This window comes from Seriola dumerili, unplaced genomic scaffold, assembly GCF_002260705.1.
Source record: "Seriola dumerili isolate Sdu_G_001 unplaced genomic scaffold, Sdu_1.0 BDQW01000337.1, whole genome shotgun sequence".
NCBI classification, from domain to species: Eukaryota; Metazoa; Chordata; class Actinopteri; order Carangiformes; family Carangidae; genus Seriola; species Seriola dumerili.
Window position 1 is genome coordinate 128,993 of NW_019174592.1, and position 24,706 is coordinate 153,698.

The 24,706-nt window shown below is 40.6% G+C and overlaps 2 protein-coding genes across 2 annotated transcripts; both read left to right on the top strand.

The window, feature by feature from the left end:
* The first annotated feature begins 100 nt into the window (after window positions 1-100).
* On the top strand, window positions 101-7,009 carry serpine2 (serpin family E member 2). Its single transcript, XM_022760548.1, has 9 exons — window positions 101-319; window positions 1,240-1,509; window positions 1,625-1,849; window positions 2,187-2,384; window positions 4,468-4,666; window positions 4,781-4,878; window positions 5,871-5,957; window positions 6,127-6,210; window positions 6,458-7,009. The coding sequence occupies exons 2-9, from the start codon at window positions 1,257-1,259 to the stop codon at window positions 6,493-6,495; spliced, it is 1,182 nt and encodes a 393-aa protein (XP_022616269.1). The 5' UTR covers window positions 101-319; window positions 1,240-1,256; the 3' UTR covers window positions 6,496-7,009.
* A 1,553-nt stretch (window positions 7,010-8,562) lies between these two features.
* Window positions 8,563-24,165, top strand: wdfy1 (WD repeat and FYVE domain containing 1). Its single transcript, XM_022760504.1, has 12 exons — window positions 8,563-8,736; window positions 11,124-11,191; window positions 11,344-11,417; window positions 11,636-11,690; window positions 14,127-14,277; window positions 14,368-14,480; window positions 17,312-17,438; window positions 18,238-18,343; window positions 18,792-18,893; window positions 18,984-19,114; window positions 19,222-19,330; window positions 20,435-24,165. Exons 1-12 carry the CDS (start codon window positions 8,600-8,602, stop codon window positions 20,492-20,494), a joined length of 1,233 nt encoding a protein of 410 aa, XP_022616225.1. The 5' UTR covers window positions 8,563-8,599; the 3' UTR covers window positions 20,495-24,165.
* Window positions 24,166-24,706: the final 541 nt, after the last annotated feature.

A 24,706-nucleotide genomic window follows, 5' to 3' on the forward strand; every position in this document is an offset into this window, starting at 1 on the left:
TTTGAAAGTCTACCGGAAAATGTTATTCTGTACGTGTGTATTTGACGCTAACAGACAACCCCCCCCCTCCCCCTCCCCTCCTTCTTCTTCTTCTTGCCCTGTGTGGTCTGAAGGCGGAGTTGAATCTATTAAAGTCCTCTGAGAAACAGCGGTGGAGTCAGTTGAAGCTCTCACTTTAACTAGAATATAGAGTTGGTAGATTTTTCATTTATTTTACGGACCAAACGTCGTTTCTGGGCGGGACGGCAGCGAGACGTGGACTGATAACGTTACAACTTCACCTGCGAGATAAGTCGACCTAACGTCACGTCCTGAATCGGTAGGAGTGTGGGTTTTAACGTTAATTGTTGACAGCGTTATACGTTATATCTAAGTTTAACAGCATTTAGAAGATGCTCTATCATTTAAATACAACTTTAACACGTATTTCTGTCAGGTGGGTTTTGTTTGACTCCTTAAATAAGCTATGAATAATTGAGAAAACTTTAAATTCTGTTATCTATGTGCCACTATTAAGCTGCTTTCACGGTCTCCCTGCAGTCAGTGTGGACTGAGTTCTGGTGTAATGTAATGATAAGCATGCTGGCTTTTTATCAGTGCTCCATCCCTGCACATTTATCAAACAAACTGAAGAAAAAATGCTCCCAAAGCATATTTATGTCTGACATATTTAAACACAGTGACAGTTTTTATATTTCCTGTAATTTATCTACAACAAAAAGGTAAACTATAGAGTGTTGTTTTGTAGGTTCTGAGAACCACTTAAAATCTTATAGCTGCTTCAGTGGAGTGGGGCTGCAGGCTGAATCATTTTCCTAAAATGGTCCAAAATATCTAGTCTGAAATTAAAACAAAAGAAGAGAGCAGTTTCAGTGGGCAGGTTGTGGTTAGACTATAATATTTATGTGTGAGTAAGAGTTAGTCAGACCCTGCAGCACTGGATAAAAGGTTTTCTTGCCTGAGGACATAAGAAGGTGCATGTGGTAATTGTGGTAAACCATGATGAGTCATGTGAAAAGGACATTCAGCTCTCTTGGAAGTGATTTTAAAGAATGCCACTGGTTGTAGACTGATGTTTTCATAAATCTGGAGTTGTCGTGATGCCAGGTCTCCTGATTGATGGCACTGGAAACAATGCATGTAAATAAATCTTGTGTCTCCAGGAGAACAAATCAACAATTGAGACTGTCTTGGTTTATTCAAAATGCCTACAATAGTCTGTATTCTGTCTCTGACTAGGTGCTGTATAAATCACAATGAAGCACCTCTCCTTGTTTTGCCTGTGTGCACTGGTGATCCTTGAGGGTGTGCTGCCCCAGGCTCCATCGTACGGTGAACGGGGCTCAGATCTTGGCATACAGGTGTTTCAGCAAGTAGTCCGTTCCAAGCCCCTGGAAAATGTGGTGTTTTCACCCCATGGAGTGGCTTCCATTCTGGGCATGCTGCTACCTGGAGCCCATGGAGAGACCCGGAAGCAGATCATTAGTGGTCTCCGTTACAAGAAAAATGGTAAGGACTGTTTCCGACCGTAGACGTTAAGAGTTTTGCTGATGAAGCTTTGTATGTAAGCTGTTTGTTAAACAGTGATTTTAAAAATAATAACACGTTCATTTGGTCTGCACAGGTCCTTACAAGATGTTGAAGAAGCTTCACAAGGCCCTGACAAAGTCCAACCAGGACCCTGTGCTGATTGGCAATGCCATTTTCAGCCAGGAGGGCTTCCCCATGGAGGCGTCCTTTGTCACCACCAACAAAGACAACTTCCAAAGTGAGACCAGGAGCCTGGACTTCAGCAACCCTCAGGGGGCAGCCACTGAAATCAACGATTGGGTCAACAATAAGACTAAAGGTAGGAGCCGTAAATACGGAGCAAGTAGAGAGTGATTAAGAAAGGTTTGGATAAAGTCGTCTTCCTGATCGCCCCAAGTCTGTGACAGTTCCAAGCTATGTAGGGTGATTGGACCCCTGTATACTTACCTGCAACAAAGGCAAACACATATTCAAACTAACACTGAACTTGTTTCTATTTCACAAACTACAGTAAGAGTCAGTTTTCTGTGTGTTCTCATATGATGCTGCATTATTACCTCCTCATCTGTACTGACGAAAACATGAAAGAGATGACTGTTCTCATCGAGCCTTGCTGATTGAATGTATTTCGCCCCATGTCGCACCTTTTTATCCAGGTCACATCTCCACCTTGATCAACCCAGGCATGCTGGACCCGGATATGACGCGCCTGGTCGTGGTCAACTCCATCTACTTCAAAGGCTTATGGAAGTCCCGCTTCCAGCCATCGAACACCAAGATGAGGCCCTTCACCGGGGGCGATGGAAATGCACATTCAGTCCCGATGATGTCCCAACTGTCTGTCTTCAACATGGGTGAGTTGTGATGTGCGAGAGGTTTCCATTGATGACCCTCTGTGTGAGACTACTCATCGCAATATTTTGAAAATAGAGCCGTTAGTCAGTATTAATAATTTTTGCTTTGATATCATCGACTTCTTTACACGCAGCCAACATTTTGGATGCATATTGATGCAGAATACGAGGTTTTTTTTTTTATTACATTTCAACACCAAATGAGATGTAACATTAAAATTAATTGGCCAGTTGAGGTTATCCTTTAATTGTATTTGATTTTTCTTGACTGGCTTTTACACTTCAACAATTTAATTCTATAAATCTTATTTTGTAGATGTGCTGGAGTATGTTTAGTCACACAGTATTAAAGTTTTGTTAGATAATGTGTTTTCCATATTCTAGTTTAGAGTAAGTGCCATCATCAGACCCTGAACTGAACCTGAAATTAAAATGATACCAGTGCCAACATCTAAAAAAAAACATCAGCATACACTGTACTTTCAGTGGCAACAGGATCCAGTTTGAATGTGTGTCAAGAACTGCTCTTTGTTGTTTTTTTTCCCTGCTACACTTGAAACTATTTTGAAGGAAAATGTCAGCTTTTAAGTTGCTAAAAACAGAAGTGGTCATAGGGAGTGGATGGCAGGAGGCAGGAGAACAATCGAACATCTTCCAGGAGATGGGAGGTGAGAGCTGCTGCTGGCAGCAGTGCTCAGGAGGGCACGAGAGAGGACACAGACGGGCAGAGTGCTTCAGGCATGGTGGATGATATGAGCTGAATTTTACACATTTTTGAGATGCTGAGGGGTACTGTAAAATTAAAGGTGGAGTTTTTCTTGGGAACAAATAAAAGTTATGTTTATATTCAGTGTTTCCTATCAAAACGCATTGCGTGCATCCTTGAGGTCTAAGAAATGTGTTGAGTGCACTTCAGTCCTCTTTAAAACATTAGCAAAGTCTCTAAATGTGTGTAATTCTCTATTGTTCAAAAACTCCACAAGGCACATTTAACACTGAGCTTTCACAAAATACAAATGTCAACAAACTGATCTACTGTAGATTTCATGATTAAACTGTTTAATTTAGTTATTTATATTTTAGATGGAATCCTAGGCATTGCCAGTTTATGATTCATAAGATCAGCTTGTGTCGAGTTGTAAAGAAACGCAGACTCAGACATGCCCCATTCGTGGGACATTATTTAGCACTGTGTGAAATGAAATGGTATACCAGTCAGTTGTCTATATTTAGATGAGTTGTCAGAGTTGTCTTGGCATGGTGAGTGCTGTGGGTAGATTCTCATACAGTGTGGGAGTTAAACGAAGGCTGCGTTCAGCTGTGAGCTGTGCACAGATGTTTCTCCAGTGTCCTGCAGTGTTGCTCTCCCCTCATTCCTGCGCTTAGGTCATAAAGAGAGCAAAAGCTAAAGTTTGTAAATAACGTAGGTTTGGCTTGATACACTTAAGTTTTGTGGATATAAAGGGATTTACATACACATAACGTATTTGAATGAAGAGAAAAGTTCTCTAATGCATCTTGGAAAACTTGATCTAAAAATAGTATCCCTGTGTAAAGTCATAAACTGTGATATTTGAATATCACTGTTTGTTTTGCTGCTCGCCATTACCAACTGATACAACACAGTACTGTTCCAGAGAGAGTTCTGCATTTGATCTAATGAATATCTGCTGTGTGGTCGGTCCTCACTGAGAAAGAATTTGATTGCCAACCAGGAAATGATGTATTTTCCGCTTTTAGTTTGTTTAGACTGAATAAAAATATTGAGCAGCGATAACCACTAACCACCAGGGTCAGCGAGACAGAGGACGTACTGTCATCCACAGAGAGAAAATCCACAGCCTGCAAACGAAAATCCAGGCAAAATGGAGACTTAAAACATACCAACATTTACAGACGTATAAAAGGGGAAAATATATCATTTCTCTTGCTTCACAAGATAGTGAAACAGAGAAAAGAGGCCACTCTCAGACAAAGGACATGTATGGAATAAAATTAATTTCTATATCAGTCATGATGCATGAACCAAGTTTCATCCAGACCTGTGAAATCATTAAACCAGTAACCTCTCCTCTCCTGCCAGGCATGGCCACCACACCTCAGGGACTGAAATATAGGATCATTGAGCTGCCCTATCATGGCAATGCCATCAGCATGCTGATCGTTATGCCCTCTGACGAGGACACGCCTCTGTCCCGTGTGATCCCACACATCAGCACAGCCACAGTGCAGAGCTGGACCAAACTGATGCACATGAGGAAAGTCCACCTGGTCATGCCCAAGTAAGACACACACACACACATACATACACACACACACAGTTGATTTTAAGACTTACTAGACTGAATGAGACGAACATTAACATTGCGTGTTCATACTTATGTTTGTGTCTGTAGGTTTAGTGCTGACGCAGAGGTAGATTTGGAAGCCGCCCTCTCAGCACTGGGAATAACGGACATGTTCAGTTCGGACAAAGCTGATTTCAGACACCTCTGTGAGTGAAAACACTAGTCAAACCCAAACCTAAAAGTGACGCAATGCCTCCAGCACCTCCAAGTATTTACAACTGTTGAAAGGATTGTTGGCTGTTTACTGCTAAGAGCCGGTAACAAGTGTGAGAAACTGAATCACTGCTGTTCTCCTCCCCGAGCAATGAAAGGAGCTCTGAATGAAGTGCTCTAGTGCCATCTTGTGGTGTATTGTAAAAGCAGTTTATACTTTTGCTCAACCATTTAAAATGTGTTTGTTAGGTCATTAATAGATAAATATTTTTATTCAATCATCTGATCATCATCTGATTTCCACGTCACTGCTGTTTTATGATATTGATAATAATATTTGACCCTATTTGTCAGACACCTGATCAATAAAATCAAAATACTGGACCACGGATTCAAAAGGATTGCTGTGACACATACAACCACATGCTAATTTATTAGATCCACCTAGATAAAATTAATGCAGTATAATAGAACAGGCCTGCAATAAATCCAAAGTAATGAGGATTATAAACTTCAATCTTGATTGAATGTGTTTGAGAGAGAGTTGATTTAGAGAGTTGGTCATTTTGGAGGATGTAATTTATAGTGCTGTTGAACTGCACTGTGTTATACCGAGAGGTGAAGATTAACCCTGTCAAATAGATTCAATAGATTCAATAAAAACTGAACTGAAGGGAGCATTTATTGCAGGCCTGTTGTATAATACTGCATTAGTTTTTATCTTGGTGTACCTAATAAATTGGCATGCAGTGCGTCATAGCAACCCTTCATCTCAACTGGAGAATCAGTATTTTTACTGAAGAACTTTTCTTCAAACTTAAATTGGGTACGACATGGATTTATTTAATCACTGGAGTAATTTGCGAGTAAGAGAATCACTGGCAGATGTATTTTTGCATCAGTAAGGAAAATATCAGGAACGATTTACAGCCTGTAACAAGACTGGATTGTCTAAAGCTAGAATTAACAGTAAGTGTTTTCTCAGGTGCTGAGCCTTTGTTCGTATCCAAGGCGCTCCAGAAAGCCAAAATTGTGGTGAATGAAGACGGAACAAAAGCAGCAGCTGCCACTGGTCAGTATTTGTTTGTCTTGGACTTAAATGTTGAGCCAAGCACAAACCTGTGTGCTAAGTTTGTGGGAATGTTCTATACAACAGTTGTACTTGTAGTATTAGTACATTCATAAAAGTAACTTGTTATAGTTTCTGACATGTTTTACAATCTGTTTGCTGTTCTGTTTAGCTGCCATTTTGCAGGCTCGGTCCTCTCCACCTTGGGTTACAGTGGACAGACCTTTCCTCTTCCTCATCAGACATAAGTCAACAGGTACAGTCTCATATTTCCATCTGGGTTTAGTCACCTTTTTAAAGGTATATATAAATACATTTATATAGAAGATCTAACATTTCTGCAAATATAGGAGATATTTTAAGCAAGATGGCTCAAAATGCAAATTCAACTTGCATAAAATCTTGTTTTACTCGTTCATAGTCTTGAAATATTGAAAAAATAGGATTTTACCTGTAGAAAGCAGAACTTGACCATGAGGAGTTCTTCATGTCTCTGTCCCCAGGTACCATTCTCTTCATGGGCCAGATCAACCAGCCTTGAGCCCAGTCATCACTGGCCAGCCCCTGGTGACATCATAGGCCAGCAGAAGAAATGCTTATACACTGCCACGCATGTACACACACATACACATGAATACACACCCACATACACATGCACACTTTGCTGTAGACTTATGTACAATGTGGACATATGATGTTTTTTGTTATAAATATTGCTTTTTATGTTACCCATTTTCTGTAATGCATAACAGGCTTTATAAAATGTTTTGCAGACTAAATTTTCCACCTGTTTTAATTTTTTTTTTATACTTTTTACATTTTAAAATACTTTGAATGTCAATTGTGTATTTTCTCAAGTCTGGAATAAGATAATTACATTTTTTTGTTTTATCATCACTTTCAGTTTAAATGTTCTCCTTGGGCCAATGTACATCCCACCTTGAACGACTTGCATTCAGCTACTTTAAAATGATTGTTTCCCTCATTGAGGAAGATTTCTGTTATCATACTTGCTTCATATTTGATAAAATAAATACACATATTTATAACACCAATGATTTTTGCCTTGCTTATATTCTGTAATGGTATTTCTGAGAAGAGAATGTTTATGTACATGTGGCTTTCTGTAGTACCATGTTTGTGTTTTCACACGTCTGTCACATTTATGATACAAACTCAATCACAATCACTTCCTGATTGTGGAGGCATAGCTATGGTGAGTACAGTATTGGAACAGTTGGACGTTCAAAATCAAGAATTTAAATTGTAATGTCAGGTTACAGGTCTAGAATTGGAACTTTCAAATCTAAAAATCGTCATATTCAGTTTTCCGTATTCAAATTTTACAATGCTATGAATTGGAGTTACATTTCTGAAATTGGCAAAAACCCCATCTTATTTTTTATTTTTTTTAAAGCTGTACCATTAATTCCAGTTTTAGATCTTTAATTTTAAATCCTAGCAATAGAATTTCCAAATCTAACATTGCAATTTCAGTTTTAAAATGTTGAATCACAGTTGTAGAATTGGAAATTCTGATTCTAGAATTGTAATTTAACATTCTAGAAGCTGAACTTTGCGGTCAAGATCTGGAAAATCAAATTCTAGAACTGTAAATTAAAAATTCTAAATCTAGAATTGGATTTTTTTTGTTGTGGAAGTTTATTTTTCTTTTCAAAAATGTGCATTTCCAGTTCGTTTTGCACTGGATAACAGGCACAGTATACAAACTGAATTTAACACTAGTGTGTTACAAGTCTGGCACAGTATAGACACACTTTCCGTCCCTCTGGTTTCACATTTTCAGACAGGGACAGAACCAGGGCTTAGCCCCAATTTAAGTCTATGTTCAGGGGGCATGCTGCCCTGGGGATTTCTTTCCACATTAACAGCAGCTACATGGACTATTTACTGTATCAAGCCATTTGCACATCATTTGGAGAAAACATGACTGTTACCCAGGGAAAAAAAATCATCCAGAGCCTGCATCATATTTTGAATCTAATTGTTCTCTATGAAGGTATTTTTGGTGCAAAACAACTGAGCACCTGTGACCGTGGAATTAGTAGTTGTATGAAATAGTCACACGTGTGTATCAGTAAATTTGAGGTCACAGAGGAGTTGCATACATTTTTCTCTCTCCCACAAACAACAGTTCCACCCTCTCAAATTCTTCATTGCAGGTGCACAAATCACAAATTAAGAAACTCATACGCTCACATTTTTGCTACAGTTGCTGCAGAATACTCTGTTACATATGCATCACTTGAACAATCAGCTTAATCTGAGTATATGATGGCTTCTTAACTGGCTGAACTGGCTGAATCAGACACTGACAGCTTTAGTTGCTTGTGTCATCTCGGGCACTCTGGTTGTATGTATCTTTTATCATGTTAGTCTCTTTGCTGATGCTGTGACTTTTGAGATCCTTAAAAACTCGGGGCCCCTGAGACCTCTGACCTACTTGCTTTGTGATTAATATGGCATCTGTTGAGCTTGAATCGGCTCATTTGAATGTGTTGGGCGCATTCTTGCGGCCATTACGGTAATCCTGACAGCAGCTCCGGGTGTCAGCTGATCCTCCTTTACTGGCGACTGAGGAGGAAAACCAGCTGAAGGAAAACACTGCTGGCTAGTCAAAAACCATGGCTGCGGAGATTCATTCGAGGCCTCAGACCGCTAGGCCGGTTCTTTTGAACAAGATCGAGGGACACTCAGACACTGTCAACGCGGCCGTTTTAATACCAAAAGAAGATGGAGTGATCACGGTCAGCGAGGACAGGTGAGTTTGCCTGGCTGGCTAACGGTAGCCTACACCAGTAGCTAGCGGGCTGCGTGTATTTGCTGGTCATTACACTCATAATTCTCGGTGCACTAGTTCAAGAGTGACTAATCGAAAGACAAGAAACTACATTTTTCGCTCTCATGATGAGATATTTTGGTCGTGATATTCCATATGGAACCGAGGTTAGCGGAGGAGGGTGTGGGGAGAGAAATTCATCTAGGATGAGACCTCTCCATTAAATATCCGCGAACAAATAACCACAACAGTGAACGGGAAAACAACATTTGGTTTTCAATCTGTAACGTCTCGTTTTAAGGCTCATGCTCTGCTTCGCGTAATTGTATTCAAACGTGTTAGACTAACCTAACGCTTAGCAGCTGGCTAGCTACCAAGCTACAGCTCATAGTAAACATTACTTTCTCAAAACTAACGACCTGGTGCCTTCAAGTGCTCGTCGTAATCTACAAAGATTTTATTCATCGGAGGTGTTTTTAATGAAACTTTTTCAGATGGACTTTGTATTCAAATTTGATGAACACAGTAGTAACAAAGGGCACATTTATAAGTTGTTAATACATCTTATTTACAAGTTGCATTATACTGGCGTGGCATAGTCAGTTACGCATGATTTAATGCTTGTTCATACAAGCTGGGGTCTCCCTGAACATCACATCCCGACAACTTTGGTGTATTAAAAACCCTTTTATTGTGGTTGTTCGTGAATGATTGAAATCAATACCACGTTTTCAACAAAACCTGAAAGCAGCACTCACTGTCTGTTATTGTGGCTGTCATGTTTGGCTTCGAGTGTGAAGACGCAACATCCCCGTTCAATAAGATAAGGGAACTTAGGTGCTGTGAAGAAACACCATACAGTTTCCATCACACATCTAAACCATTTGATATTCAAAAGGGAAGTTGTGGGATGATAATGCAGAGTCTAACATTCCGGTTCCTCGATGAAACAGGCTTTTGGTGTTGTTTACAGTTTGACTTTGTGGATATTTTACTGGAATAGAAGTAAAACCACAAACCTGCTTCCTTTTGAAAGGTCGATGGGAACTTATTTTAGATGCACTTGAACCGAAAACCACGTGGTTTTTAAAAAATACAACAAAACAGTACATATGAGCTTTGCAGAGTTGCTCTGTTTCTCTTGTTGTTTTTAGGGGTTTTGCTAAAAAATTTGTACCATAATATGTTAAACAGTTTTAAAGCACGACACTTCATGAAAGAATAATTATCACACAAAAACTATCAAAAGGTCTTTATGGTATATACTTAAGCAATATCACATAAGAGGGAGTTATGTACTGAATATCAGCATGGCTGTGATTCGGTCTTAGGTACATCGAGTGTGATATTTCTGTTATACAACATCTCACGGACTCCATATTAGTTAAATAAGTAACAACAGATTATGATTTGTTTTTGTATTTATCGTTTTGTCGACGCCAACATAAATAGTCCCGCAACTGGACTGGTACCAGACTGCTGCTAGCCAGCAAATAAACATGTTCCTGACCTTCACAGTGCACACTAGCTTACTACTTTATCAACACGTTACCTCAGGAATGCGCTGAAGCATCCAGGCTTCTTCCCCTTCATCATCTACTGACGACCACACATCATTTCATTCTAATGTTGTTTCTGGAAATGTATTCATCTTTGCAAAGTTTGTTACAAGCTAACATAGCTAACGACCGTTAATGTAACGCTAATTAACGGTTAATAGAGCACCTGTGAAGCGGAGTGATACGTGTAGTTAAAAGTCCCAGTGCTCATGGAATGCCTCTCGTCCAATCAAATCACTTGATTCGGAAACTAACTGTTGTATGAAATGCAGGATTAGAAGTAGATAATAATTAATATTTTTATACAATAATTGAAATGCACAGTTTCAGAAGTGGTTCAGTTCTGAGTCATCACCTCTGTAATGTGGTGTCAACAGTGATGTTTGCAGAGCGTGTGTGCATGGTGGGGGCGGCATTTAGCTAATACTGAAAATGTGACCTGCCAAGAATAATTTCCCCGACTGAAATTATTGAAACTAATAAATTTGTAATCCTCGCCCTTTTCTGTGCTGTTTAGTGAACAGAACCGAGCTTTGTCTGTAGAGAGAATTAGGGCTGCTTTCCCAGACGAGGATTAAGTCTTAGTCCTAGACGAGGGCGTTCTTCAATGGATATTTCCATCGATAAGTGCCAAGTCTCATCAAGTATGTATTTGTCTCAGTTTAAAGTAGGCCCCTATATACAGTAAGTTAAAGATTATAAATGCATTTAAAGGTCTGTATATAAAAACAGAATCATTGAGCGGATGTTGCATGTAACATCAGACACAGGAGAGTGCTTTGAATGTGATGATTCGACATTTTCCTTCAGGACGATCCGGGTATGGCTGAAGAGAGACAGCGGTCAGTACTGGCCAAGCATCTACCACACAGTCTCCTGTAAGTAAGACTGCACTGTTTCTGTGGGGGGGGGGATTGTGAATGTTTGCACATGATACAGTACAGCTCTACAATACGAACCTCTCTGCAGCACGCCATGTGTACAGTGATGTCCCCGGCTCATGGAGAATATCTGCTTCTTTCTCCCCTAGCTCCATGCTCCTGCATGTCGTACCACCATGACAGCAGACGCATCTTCATAGGCCAGGACAACGGAGCTGTTGTGGTGAGTGGAGCTAACTCAAACAAATGGCCTCATACTCTTGCTGCAGGCTCACTCTTACAGTTCTTCAAACAGTCTAGTTTAAAAAAGAAAAGAAAAGAAAAGCCTGCATATCTGGTTTAAAAGAAGCCACAATCTCAATATTTAGACTCCTCCACATGCCTGTGGGGGCAGGATGGTTATTGGAGTTAAAACTTTGTGTGTGTTTACTTGCCTTCCAGGAGTTTCTCATCTCTGAAGATTTCAACAAGATGAACCACGTCAAAACATATCCAGGTGAGAACGAGGGACTCTAAAGGGGACAGCTACATAAAGCACGAATGACGCATCAGCACACTAAATTTAGAATCAGTGGAGAAGGGGGCTATACGACTGTCCATAAAACTTTAGAAGCCCTGAATGCTCAAATAGACAAAACACAAGCAAAATATCTTCATCAATTTGACAACACGTGCTGCAAACACTCATGGATGAAGATGTTTTCTGTATTTGCCTGTGTTGCGGTGCATTGAGCTCTCAGGGCCACCGTATTTTCCAGGAAGGGGGGAAAAACAACCCTTTTATTCCATAATTAAGTTAAATTATTATTAGAAGTATTTTGCCTCTTGTGTATCATTAAAGTCACATTTAACTGTGGAGGTCTCTTGTATTGTAAACAAAGTTATGTGTTTCTCGCCAGAGCTCAGTCTGTGTATCCTTGAGCATAGTGTTGCCTATTTTTGCTTCTTGATATTGAAGATGAGGAAAAGCCACAGCCCTTATACAGTCATTCCCTCTTGATTTCATCTCCTCTCATACTGTCGTGATTGGATGACTCCTCCTGTGACTGTATCAACATCCATTTAGCCTCCTCAGTGGAAAAATCAGGCTTCGGGGGGGGGGGGGGGGGGCTTTGGCCTGGGCTGTTACTTTAGAGGACCAAACACCACATGTCACCACTGGAATGCTCCATCTGGTTTTCCACCACTTAATGCAGAATCAAGCAGCAGAGCCCGAACAGCGAAAAAACATGACTCACAATCTGATCAAACAGGCAATAAGATGTGTGTATGCACTTCAAAGCCAGGCAGGGCTTAACGCTGCCATTTGCCTTTTGGCAGCTGCTCTCCTCGTAGGTGCTGACAAGGAAAGTGGCCGGTGATCAAAACCGGCTTACATGTGTTCAGTCAGGTTATAAATTATTATGACAGAATGATTGAAATCATTTCTCTCTGTAGTTCAGATTAATTACTTGGCAAGAATCTGTGTTGCATTATTATGTAAACATGTTTGCAGTGTCTTTTGTGCACACTGCACAAGGGACAAAAGAAATTTATTGCTCCGTCGGACGGCGAGGAGAGCAGCAGGTTACAGGAAACACTTTGACTAGATACAAAGAGGAAAACAAATAAAAGGAAAAGGAGAGAGAGGATCAAAGTTTGAGCCTCAGAGGCCAGATCCATGTCCACGGTTTGGTCATGAGGCACTTAAATGCATCCGTCCATCCATCCATTAGCTATACTGCTAACGCCGTGGACAGGTCACCAGTTAACCACATGTATGTCTTTGGACTGTGGGAGGAAGTCCTCGCAGACATAGAGACTAAACACAGAGAGGACAAGAGGACAAAAAGCAGTGTAGAGGAAAATATGATTTCATATCGCTTTATGTCGCTTAAAAATTGGACATGACTTCAGTTTTATTTTCTCCCGAGTTCTAATGGTTCAAATACTTCATCTTAACACAGTCATAAAGCCTGTCTAGTTTGCATGTAATGTTGTTTGTCACACTGTGCAGCAATGCTTTTCTTCTCGCTTCCCTTTTTAAATTTGAGGAAAAATGTTTCCTCCAGTAATTCTTTAGATTTATTTGATGTTTAAATTGAGATAAAAATTCATTTATAGCTGAATTGTTGCATCAAATTGAACCATTTTACGTACAGTCCTCCTCATCAATCGTTACATTTTTACCCATACAGCAGGTACGTTTTGGCTCTTTTGGTTTCATCCATGCTGCATAAACATGCACATGAGCCAATCGGTGTTTTTTAATCTCAATTTTTATATTAACAAGGGACAAACATAGTATTGATGAACACACACAGAATTATCAGCAGTTCCTTTCGGCTCTGTGGAGCATTTCAGTGTCTTTCACTTCACTGTTTTGTGTTTATGTTTCCTGCAGCAGGCAGCTGTTTTCATTTCCTGCTCCCCCAGTGAGCGGAAAATCAATTAATGTAGCTGAAAATATAATTAATAAATAGATAGCATATCGGCACATACTGTGTATTGACTGTTCGCAGGGGTTTTGGTATTGATTTTTGTATCACGTCAATGTAGCTTTTGGCCACTTGTTCTAAACAATGTGGCGCTTCAGACCGGGTTGAAACCCAGCTGGCTGTGAAACACAGAAATCTGACAACAAGAGCGTGCACCATAGGGGCGATCCCAAGATGGACCATTAAGACTGATGGGAGCACAAATCGTTTGAAGGGATTGGTCAGTCTTAGTGTGGATTACTGCGACACTAAGCAGAGCCTCTGATGGGATCAGCACATGGAAAGGGCAAATTAGTCTTAGGTGGCGTTCATCCACGACGCCTCGGATATAAAGCCCACTGGAGTAGATGTGATCTCGTTTGATGTTTATCCAACATGACTTGTGTCTGTTAAACATGCCATATGTGTGTGTGTGTGTGTGTGTGTGTGTGTGTGTGTGCGCGTGTGTTTTGCAGCCCACCAGAACCGCGTGTCGGATATGGTGTTCTCCCTGGAGAGCGAGTGGGTGGTGAGTACCGGCCACGACAAGAGTGTGAGCTGGATGTGCACCCAGAGCGGCAGCATGCTGGGGAGACACTACTTCACAGCCTGGGCCTCCTGCCTACAGTATCCTTCATTCACTCGCTGTGCGTTACTAGTCCATAGGAGCATCCCTCAGTTACGTTAAGCCTGTTGAAGCCGTGACTCTCCGCTCAGATACGACCACGAGACGCAGCACGCCTTCGTTGGCGACTACTCAGGACAGATCACGTTGCTGAAACTGGAAAAGCAGACGTATTCCACAATCACCACACTGAAGGGTCATGAAGGTAAAGACACATAAAGAATCACTTCTATCATCAGCACAGGATTCGTTTTCTCACAGTGCAGCGTATCGCCTGAACACTTTATTTTGAAAATTGAAACAATTTGGCAAAATAAAAGTGGTAAAAGCTAAAATATGGATGCATGCTTTGGGAAGTGACAAGCAGAAGGTGTGAACAGATGGAGGTTATTTGGAATAGTTAAATATGCTAAACCACTGGTATTTCCTGTAACCACCAAACTATATTATGTCAGAGTGGAGTGTTGAGCCACAACTCACTGCCACAGAAGGTCTGATAAAAGCCTGACATTTCCTCTGTGAGTGAGCACAGTGTCTCGGCAGGATGTGACACCACTGCTCCACAAACAATTTCATTCCAATTCCATATTGGACGACGACGATAATGGAAAGTACTATCTCACTCGCAGCTCCAGAAATCCCCATCTCTGCTTGTTTGGGTTGAGATCTGGTAACATGCTCATCATTCTGTTCACTGTCCTTAACACGGTGGAAAACTCCCTCTCATCCTGCATCATCAAAGGATGAATATATTACTCAGATGGGAGTTATAATCAGGGGTTCAGTGTACTTGAAGCGGGGCCAAGAAAATGAATCCCATAACAACAACAACAACAACAAAAAACTCCGTTGCCAGGACACTTCACTGTGTGAAACAAACACTCGCCTGTGCCATTTATCACACAGGAGCTTGTTGAGAACAGGATGAGCCAGATGAGGCGACCATGTTAGTGTGTCGTATGCATGGTGAAATGTAGAAAAAGGTACAACCGTAACATGTTTTTTTTTTTTTTTTTTAATTTCCTACCTGTCTCTTTGATCTGTAAATGAGCCTCGGCGCTCATGATAATACATGTTAATGGAACTGATGATACATATTAATGAGCGCAAGGTGGAGTCCCTTCCAAATATGTAATGGAAATTAGGATGGAAAGCTCAGGCTACACATCGGAGTGAGAGAAACTCTTTTATTATTTATGAGTTTTGCTATTGCTACCTAGCTAACGTTAGCATTAACAGCTGTTTGCTCACCAGTCTAGAGGAAACATTGCAAGTTCAGCATCAAACTTTATTCTTTCACTCGCCAACAGCTGTCTCCAGAGGCGGAAACCAACACCAATGTTAACTCTTGTCTCTATCACGTCTTTCTACTGAAGTTAGCACACTGCAAGAAACCACATTCGGCGGCAGAAAAAACGTACAAATAGCCCCTATTAAATATAATATGCAAGTATAATATAAATGTACAGTACGTTAACAAATTTCCTGACTAGATATACTCTGAAGTATTTCTTTTTCTTTCCTGTCAGCTCATGGAAAAGTAGCTGCAGCAAAGGAACATGAAGTTATAACTACTGTTTCTCCACATTGGCTCAAACCGTTGTCAATAACTCGGCTATGAATGGAGCTTCCGCTGTTTGGTTTCCCCTGTGGTTCATGCAGCTACAGCCTAATCAGTCCTCCACCACCTGCCACAGGCTATAATTCATCATATGACTGGTCTGAGTTCAAGATCAGTTCTGTCCCACGGTTCCTTTCCTGTGCATGCTCAATATTTTACAGAAAACGTGGACAAAAATTACAGTTTTGCGAGTCGGTTTTTCTGGAAAATCTGTGATTCAAGCAAACAGAAATGCAGTTAAAAGCATTTTAAGTTATCATAGCTGTGGGTTAAAGGGCTTGTGCGTAGTAGTGTGTGGTATTTTGGCTACAGCCACAGAAGGCTGGTGTGTTTATCATGTGTTATAAGCTCTACCCTCTGAGATGAATGGACAGATGGTCTGTGTCGGGTGGATGATCAGCTGAATACAACTGAGTTCACAGAACAGGACAAAATCTTCATTTGCTCACCACTGGTCCCCTGCACTCCCAGTGAAGCGGACATGATTTATTTCCTTGTTGCTGCCCAAATGCCACTTCACATGTACCATTCATCATCATTATACTGAGAGGTTAAATATTGACTGTCATATGATCTGTATTTCATCTATTTATCTGTGAAGTAACAACAGCTTTCAGATAAATGTAGTAAAGTAAAAAGGAAATCATGTAATGAGATGATGTGGATATTTAAAGTTACACAAAATAGCTTGTTACTTTCTAACTGTGACAGACACAGATGGTGACAATTATCAAGTTGGTTAGCAGTACTAGCAACAACAAATACTGCTACTTCAATTTAGCGAGTGAGCTAACTAGCAAGAAGCTAACTAACATGTTTCTCACTCATTAGCGAGCTTCTGTCTACCTTTACCAGCTAGCCTCCAGCATTAATGCAAAATAATGTACCATACTAAATTAATTAGTTTCAGAATTAGGATTTTTTTAAATGTGAAATAATAAACATTTACATTATATTCATTGGGTATTCAGACACCTTCACTTGGATTAAATTACAATTTTTGCTCATCAATCTAAACTCAGTGACCTATAATGATGAGTTAAAACATATTTTAACAAATTTAAATAATTTAAAAATATATCTCATTTATTATTCAGACCATTTGCTTTGCTAATAACATACTTTAAGATCATAGAGTTGTGTCCCGCAGGAGTGCCACACTCCTTGGCAAGCAAGACTAAGCTAAGAGCAGCTCTTTCCTGGAGCAGTTAATGAGATACTGGTATAACTGGTATCCAGTAAAACACTGGAGAAAAAGAAAAGGGTGGGGGGGGGTCCTCCAGCTTCAGGTTCACAGTGTTTGGCTGGAGCTGCCTGTAGTTCCACTAGCATGCACTAGGTGGAGCCAACAGGTCAGACCATAACACTGTCCCTGTATAACAAGTGTGTGTTCCTTTCTCTTTTGACTCCTCCAGGAAGTATAGGAGCTCTGTGGTGGGACCCCGTCCAGAGGCTGCTGTTCTCAGGGGCCTCCGACCACAGCGTCATCATGTGGGACATCGGGGGCCGCAAAGGACGGACGCTATTGTTGCAGGGACACCAGTAAGTCCTACGCCGTTTCGTACATGCATGGAGGCAGAATTAGCTTTCCCTGGGAGGCTTGAAAACCTTTAATTAGGGAAATTGGACTGTAGGTGTTGAAATGACACACAGTTGCGCCACTTCATTTCCTTTCACAACAGTGTCCATCTTGTCCCTCTGTGACACTCGTCTCCTCACTGTCCTGTCAAAGGCAGCTCTCGGTGGTGTCAGTAACAGCTGTCCCCAGGCACTGACTCTGTTTTTATCTCCTCTTCTCAGTCTACGTGCATCTTTCAACGCTTCCTAGTCACCGGCAAAGCTCATGTACGCTGATGCGTGGCAGAGCAAGCCTTCGTAGATCCTGTTGCACCCCAGCAGGATTTACAGAGGTTTGTTTCTCAGACACCAATAAAAAGGAGAGTTGTCGTCCTCTTGTTGTCCGACAGGCGCTAAATCCTGTTTTGACCCGGTCTTTATCTCTTCTCAAGCCTTTGTGATGTCCTTCTCACTCCTTTTTTCTCCTTCCCCTGTATTAAATGTATTTAATAGACTTCTCTTTTATGGGATTAAACAGTAAAAATACTGATTGTAGCAGATTTAGATTAAAACAGTTTTCTGTATCAGTCTGTTACCCTCAGCTGCTAAACTCTCCACTATGTTCACCAGCTAGTTGCTAACTTTGTCTGTCTGCTGTTTGGGTCTAGGCAGACAGTGTGCGGTGTGTTTCAGGCTGTCCGTGGGTATTTTGTAAGAGCTGCTTCGATTTAACCTTACAAGAGATGTGCCTCTGTTCTTTGTCTCTGTTCTTTGACTCCCTCAGCGAACGTGTTCAGGCGCTGCGTTACCTCCAGTTGACGAGGCAGCTGGTGTCGTGCTCGGCCGACGGAGGCATCGCAGTGTGGAACATGGACACGCAGAGAGAGGAGGTTTGCTTCACTGCTGCTGTGACACAGTTACAGTCAGATACAGGGTTTACAGTTGGATCCACTCTTTAAATCGCCTTATTTTTCTAATTGTATTATTTATGGTTTGTAATAGTTCTTCTCATAGATGTTAGTGTGAAACACAAATAATACAAGAGTTGGACTTGTTGTAAAAAATAAATACTCCAGTGATGATGTAACTTTCTGAAATGCTAATTGACAATAAATGTTAAAGCTCCAGCTGCTCACTCAGTATATTAGTCAAAGTAGTATACAGCAGTTACCATGGAAGCTGTTAGGATTTCTCATCTTTATTTTGGGCTCAGTTGCTGCTTGCATGAGAGTTTTTGCATCACTTTTCCACTTGTAGAGTCAATTCAATTTAGTGGGCTTCATTGTGGTGTTTCTGCATGTTTTAACATTGGTCTTAAACGTGTCCGTGTCTCTGCAGGCGCCTCAGTGGTTGGACAGCGACTCGTGTCAGAAGTGTGAGCAGCCTTTCTTCTGGAACATCAAGCAGATGTGGGACACTAAGACTCTGGGGCTCAGACAGGTACGAGAGCGTGATCATTGTCCTTAAGCGGCGGCCGTTCACCCCGGCCGTGAGTCGCTCTGACGTACGGGTGTGTTTCCTGTGTTACAGCACCACTGCAGGAAGTGCGGCAAAGCTGTGTGTGGAAAATGTAGCTCAAAACGCTCCACGTTCCCAATCATGGGCTTCGAGTTCCCAGTGCGTGTGTGTGACGTCTGCTTCGACACCATCAAAGAAGAAGAGTGAGTAAAGGCCTGCTCTAAGTATTTGGTCACGTTGTACACCTGTCTTCAGAGGGCAACTCTGATTAAACGCTGTCATTGTGTGTGTGTGTGTGTGTGTGTTGCAGTCGAACACCATTGGCGACGTTCCACGAGGGGAAACACAACATCGCCCACATGGACATGGACCCAGCCAGAGGCCTGATGGTCACTTGTGGAAGCGACCGCATTGTTAAGGTCAACAACAGTTCTTTCATACCAGATAATTCATGCATGCGTTCAGCCTGTAACACACACACACACACACACACACACACACACACACACACACACACACACACACAGTGAACCTTCTACACAAAACTCAAACGAATCAAATCAGTATCATTTCCTTCACACTGCTGTTAACCTAGATTCATATCGCTGCAGGCAGACCTAAACCCAAAGCCTCAGTGATATATAAGTCATGCTAACGTTAGCTATGTAGCAATAGCAAAACTTGAAATATGTCCGGCATAAATCACCATGGATGGAAAAAATCAGCTATTTTGATAATTACTTTAATAACTGAAGCCATTTTTCATGCAGACTGTTGTGTATGTAATGACAGCTAATAACCGTAATAATTATTATTATTAATTATACTAAATTTAGCCGCAGGTGTTGAGCAGGATCGTTGGGGCATGAGGTGGTTTTTACTGTTTGTGTTTAACTTAATAGTTAATAGTTACTTAAAAGAGGATTTGCTGCATTTCTTTATTATTTCTGACATTTTATTAACCATATGATACATTGATTAATTAAGAAAATATTTGGAAGATTAATTGACAATTAAAATAATTGATAAGTGTTTGTCTCGTGTGGATTATGCCGGCAGATGGTTATAAAAACTTTCTTATGGACATTTTTAATTGTCCACATTTCTTTCCCACCATGTAAACTTGTCGCTATTGAGCCTGATAGAATAGAATATAATAGAATAGATCTTTATTATCATTGTTAAAAAAAACAATGAAAGTTATTAAGTTAAGTTCCATTAAAAAGCAAACTACAAACTTTCAACCCTACAGGAGTTAAAACATGAGATTTTTGGTGACGTATCACTTTGAGTTTTAAGTTGTGTAGGTTCTTGTGGTGCATGTTTTTTTGTTTGTTCCTTTATTTCACCTTTACTTTATATCCATTTCCTTTGCATCATTTGGTTGAAATGATCTGTGATAGAAAAGGTTAATGACCTGAGAGCAGAGTAACATTCAGTTACATTCAGTTCACCTGACAATAACAATGCAGCTCTGTACCAGGCCTCCTCCTGTCACTGTTATTGGCTGTTTGTCTCCACAGATCTGGGATATGACGCAGGTGGTTGGCTGTAGCTTAGCAACAGGCTTCTCTTCGCGCTGATTGGCCCAGCCCACTACATGCTTCTCCCTGTGCTCCGCCCACTCTTCCTGTTACATGGAAACCCCTCTGTACAGTGCATCTCCCCATCACGCCTGGGATCTTCTGCTGCAACCAGGCCTGTTCTGGGTGAATGGGTGAGTGTGAGAGTGAGTGTGTGTGTGTGTGATAGTGTACCCCTCCACAGTCCTTTTGCTTCTCATAAACAAACTCTTTAATTTCACTAACTGTCAGTCCTACATGAAAGTGTGTGTGACTGATTTTTGACTATTTGCGCTGATCCGAAACAGAACCCTAAGCACAACAGTGTGTGTGCGCGCGCGCGTGTGTGTGTGTGTGTGTATGTATAAGTGTGCATGTATTGTAATGGTTTCTCCTATGGGAGGAATTGTATTGATATTAGTGTTTACATTCAATATTTCTGATGCTTCTTTTGACAAAGGTCTTTTTCTTTTTTTTATTATTACCCCTGCACTGTAAAATTTGGTTTCATGGAATCGACCTGCCATTCACACTAGCTTCTCCTCCTTATTAATGTGGCCCACTAACTGCATCTTACTCAGTCACTGTAACATGTACAAAACAAACCCTAATCATCTGTATATAGCTGTGCATCATGTGTATAGCAGATACTCGCTTGAAATGACTCGCACTGATCAAAGTGATCAGCTTTGTTCTGTCTTTTCTTTTTTTCCTCTCTTAATCTGTTTTTGTTCCTCTCTTTCACTAGTTGGCCTTAAATCACTCTCAGGAGGTTTTACATCAGTAAATTGGGGGCGGGGTCTGTTCATGTCAGTCGTCACTGTTATTAAGACGTGATTACTGAAGAGAAGACCGGCTTCTTTCTTAGTGGATTAACTAAATCTCTTGATAAACTGCCACAGAAATTTGATAAAGTCGACCCAGCCTCCACCTCATGATCCCAGGTGAGGCAAACTGGAATATGTTGCCATAGTAACATTTCCTGATGTTTCTATTCCCAGCCATACTGATGTGTACCGGTGAAATTAACAGTTCAAGGTTTGATTAGTGTGGGTTTAAGTCTCCAACTTTACTTAGAAACGAGTTTAAAATATATATATATATATATATATATATAAATATTTATATATATATATATATATATAGCACAGCATCACTGTCTCCTAGGTGATTCTCACTCCCTTTAGAAAACTTGTAGAAAACAAACACAGCACTGATGGTGTAAACCCGATGCCTCATGAGAATTAGTTTTCATCTGTAATCTAAAAGGATAAAATATATAAATATTAATGTTTTTTTTGGTGTAAATTTGAGTTTCGTGCCACCAGAAAGGCAACAGGTACTGGACAGGTACTCCAAACTAAATGCAGCAGTAACAGCTGTCATGTTGAATCGTCCGCCCCCCTCCCCCTCCCTCCCTGCTGAATCGTGGGTCAGATCAGGGGTGCCTGTCTCCTTTCAAAAAAGCCTTAAAGAGAGACGGATACACTCACAAAGCCTTTTTTAGTGGTTTGTCAGTGCTCGCAACTGTTTCATTCACTCACTCACTCACTCACTCACTCACGCTCGTTCACTTTCTCACGCACTCACCTCATTACGAAGCTCTGGATATCTCTGGATATCTTGACGGCATTTCATGTCTTCCTGTCTTTTTCACTTCCTGCTCTGAGCTCTCCTCCTTCCCCTCACAAATCTGTGTGCATCAAGGACGTCTCATTACACTCTCACCACTGCACTGAATTGCACAACTCGGTGGTCTTTGTCTTTGAATCAAAACCTTCTTTCTTTCTTTTTCTAAGTTCAGATTTGGGAGGGATAATAGCTGAATTCGATGTAGCGTCCCTGTAAATAGCGGCTAATATCTTCTAATGTTAGACTTGATGCTTGCCTTATTGTAAGTGGAAAAATGAGCATTATAATGTCGGGATTCCTGATTTGAAAATGTAGTCACATTCCAGTTTTCTGATCATGTAGTGTATATTTATATTTGTAGTAAAGTATTTATCTATTATCACTGTAAATGTTGTTTACTTTTCTTTGTGCCCATCTAATAGTCTTTATTTCTGTCATAGTGACAAACAAAAAACATGTTGAATGCTCTTTATGAAGCAAACTCAGTAATGTTGAGATGAGCTGCAGTGTTTTACATCTTAACACGGACAGATATCGACTGGTTGATCGCGTGTCAGCGGTGGTTACAGCCTCTATTGTTTCCCCACACACACACAGTGTCACACAATATCATACTTGGGGTTAGACTGATTGATTTGATTTGTCAGTAGCCAGTATTTTATTTTTAAATCTGAACATCCCTCTGTCGTTTCCCTTCAAAATCAGATTTTTGTAAAAGGTGAAAAAACCTCAAAAGACAGGACTTTCTCCCAAACAGGAGTGAATTCAGAAAGCTCTTGGCCTTAAAATGATATAGTTATAACAAAAAATTACAAAATATATTCCGAAAGCTGCAATAATTAATTTTTTTGGGCCACTTGGGGGAAGTGGAACAAGCTGTTAACACAACATTCATGTACTGTATGTAATACCTCGTTATAAAGATGTGGTGAATCTGCTAGCAAACAGTTAGACAAGAAGCAACGTTTGCATTCAATAACAGCTGTGTTTCTGGTTAATTTTTTGTCCACTTCCTGTTTACCACGCCCGCAGGTAGTGTACAAGGGCTTTATCAAAGCATCAAAACAGGGAGATTTAAATCATTTAAAGCTCCACAGAGCTGAGCAACTGCAGAGATAGGTGATAATTTTCTGTGGGGTCATAGCAAGAAGTGACATCTTTCACATGACACTGAGCCATTTGTGCTATTGTTAATATGAAAATATTAATTAGTGCAGCTTTAAAGTCTTTTGTTTTAAAGACTCATATTATAACTGAACTTCTGTCGTATCTGAAGTATTGAACTTAAGTTGGCTGAACAATTTTTAATCAGTCAACAGCACTGGCAAACTGATCTCAGTCCAACCCGTAAGTGTGATTTTAAAAACTCATAAAAGCGTCATCAGGGATCTACAGGGTTATTGACGATGCTACCGTACAATCAGGAGTCAAAGCTCTCCCTTCCTTTTTTTCTGTTAACCGGACATTGAAGCCTCTTCCAGTCATTACTCCTCATCATGTCACTGCAACAAATCACATTTAGTGATAAACAGAGTTTCTCCACAGCAGATGGACAAGATGTTAAAGATATGATGGATGGGCAGGATTTGCTGTTTGCAGAAGCAGCTAATGAAATAGATCTTCAGATTGTCGGACCGTCACAGGAAGGAGGGGAGTAGATTTGTGTCGCGCTGTAAATGGTTTATCGTTTGTTTCACCAGATGGAGCGTTTATAGGAGTCGTTTTGTTTCTGTCATCTTTTAGTTCATTAAACACTAGAACGGATGGCCTTCATGTTGATGGGAGGCCATCAACACTTTTAAACATGAGTCATTTTCCGAAAAACACCGTGGCCCATAAACTCAAACTGTGTAAATTGTTTTCTGCTTGGTTTGACTTTTTCCTCTTTGAACTGCTTGTAAAAAAAAAATAAAGAAATAAATAATAAAAAAAAAAAATACACTTGCTGTTCCAACATGATGTTAATGTATATCTCAAAAATACTTGTATTTTTTAAATACTTTTGCTGACAATACAGTACTGACATTAGGCTCTCAGTGCCCTCAGACACAGAGAGTGAATCGATGCTTAATAAAGATATTCTGATATGTTTATTTGACTGTTTATTTGTTTGTTTGTTTGTTTGTTTTCATGTCGCCGTGCCGGCAGGTTGTCCGTCCGTCCCGTTGTCGTGGACACAATATCTCAGTAACGCCTTGACAGAACTTCTTCAAATATGGCACAAACGTTCACTAGGACTCAAGGATGAACTGCTTAGATTTTGGTGGTCGAAGGTCAAAGGTCAAAGGCGTGGTGACTTCACAAAACATGGTATTGGCCTTGTGAACGCCCTGAGGGAATTTCTTCAAATGTGGTAAAAACGTTCACCTGGACTCAAGCACACAGTGATTAGAATTCGATGGCTAAAGGTCAAAGTTCAAAGGTCAAGGTCACAGCGACCTCACAAAAACATGACTTTTTGGACTTGTGAATGCAATATCTCCAGAACTCAGATTTGGCACAAACGTTCACCTGGGCTCGAGGATGAACTGATTAGAATTTGGTGGTCAAAAGGTCAAAGGTCACGGTGACCTCAGAAAAACAAAATTTCACACAAATGGT

Bases quoted from the DNA above. Each gene is read 5' to 3' on its own strand.
- serpine2 (XM_022760548.1), top strand. From the start codon at position 1,257: ATGAAGCACCTCTCCTTGTTTTGCCTGTGTGCACTGGTGATCCTTGAG. The intron at 1,850-2,186 runs GTAGGAGCCGTA...CTTTTTATCCAG, and splicing joins GGTCAACAATAAGACTAAAG to GTCACATCTCCACCTTGATC. The intron at 5,958-6,126 runs GTCAGTATTTGT...TGTTCTGTTTAG, and splicing joins AAAAGCAGCAGCTGCCACTG to CTGCCATTTTGCAGGCTCGG.
- wdfy1 (XM_022760504.1), top strand. From the start codon at position 8,600: ATGGCTGCGGAGATTCATTCGAGGCCTCAGACCGCTAGGCCGGTTCTT. The intron at 14,481-17,311 runs GTAAAGACACAT...TGACTCCTCCAG, and splicing joins CACACTGAAGGGTCATGAAG to GAAGTATAGGAGCTCTGTGG. The intron at 19,331-20,434 runs GTCAACAACAGT...TTGTCTCCACAG, and splicing joins GAAGCGACCGCATTGTTAAG to ATCTGGGATATGACGCAGGT.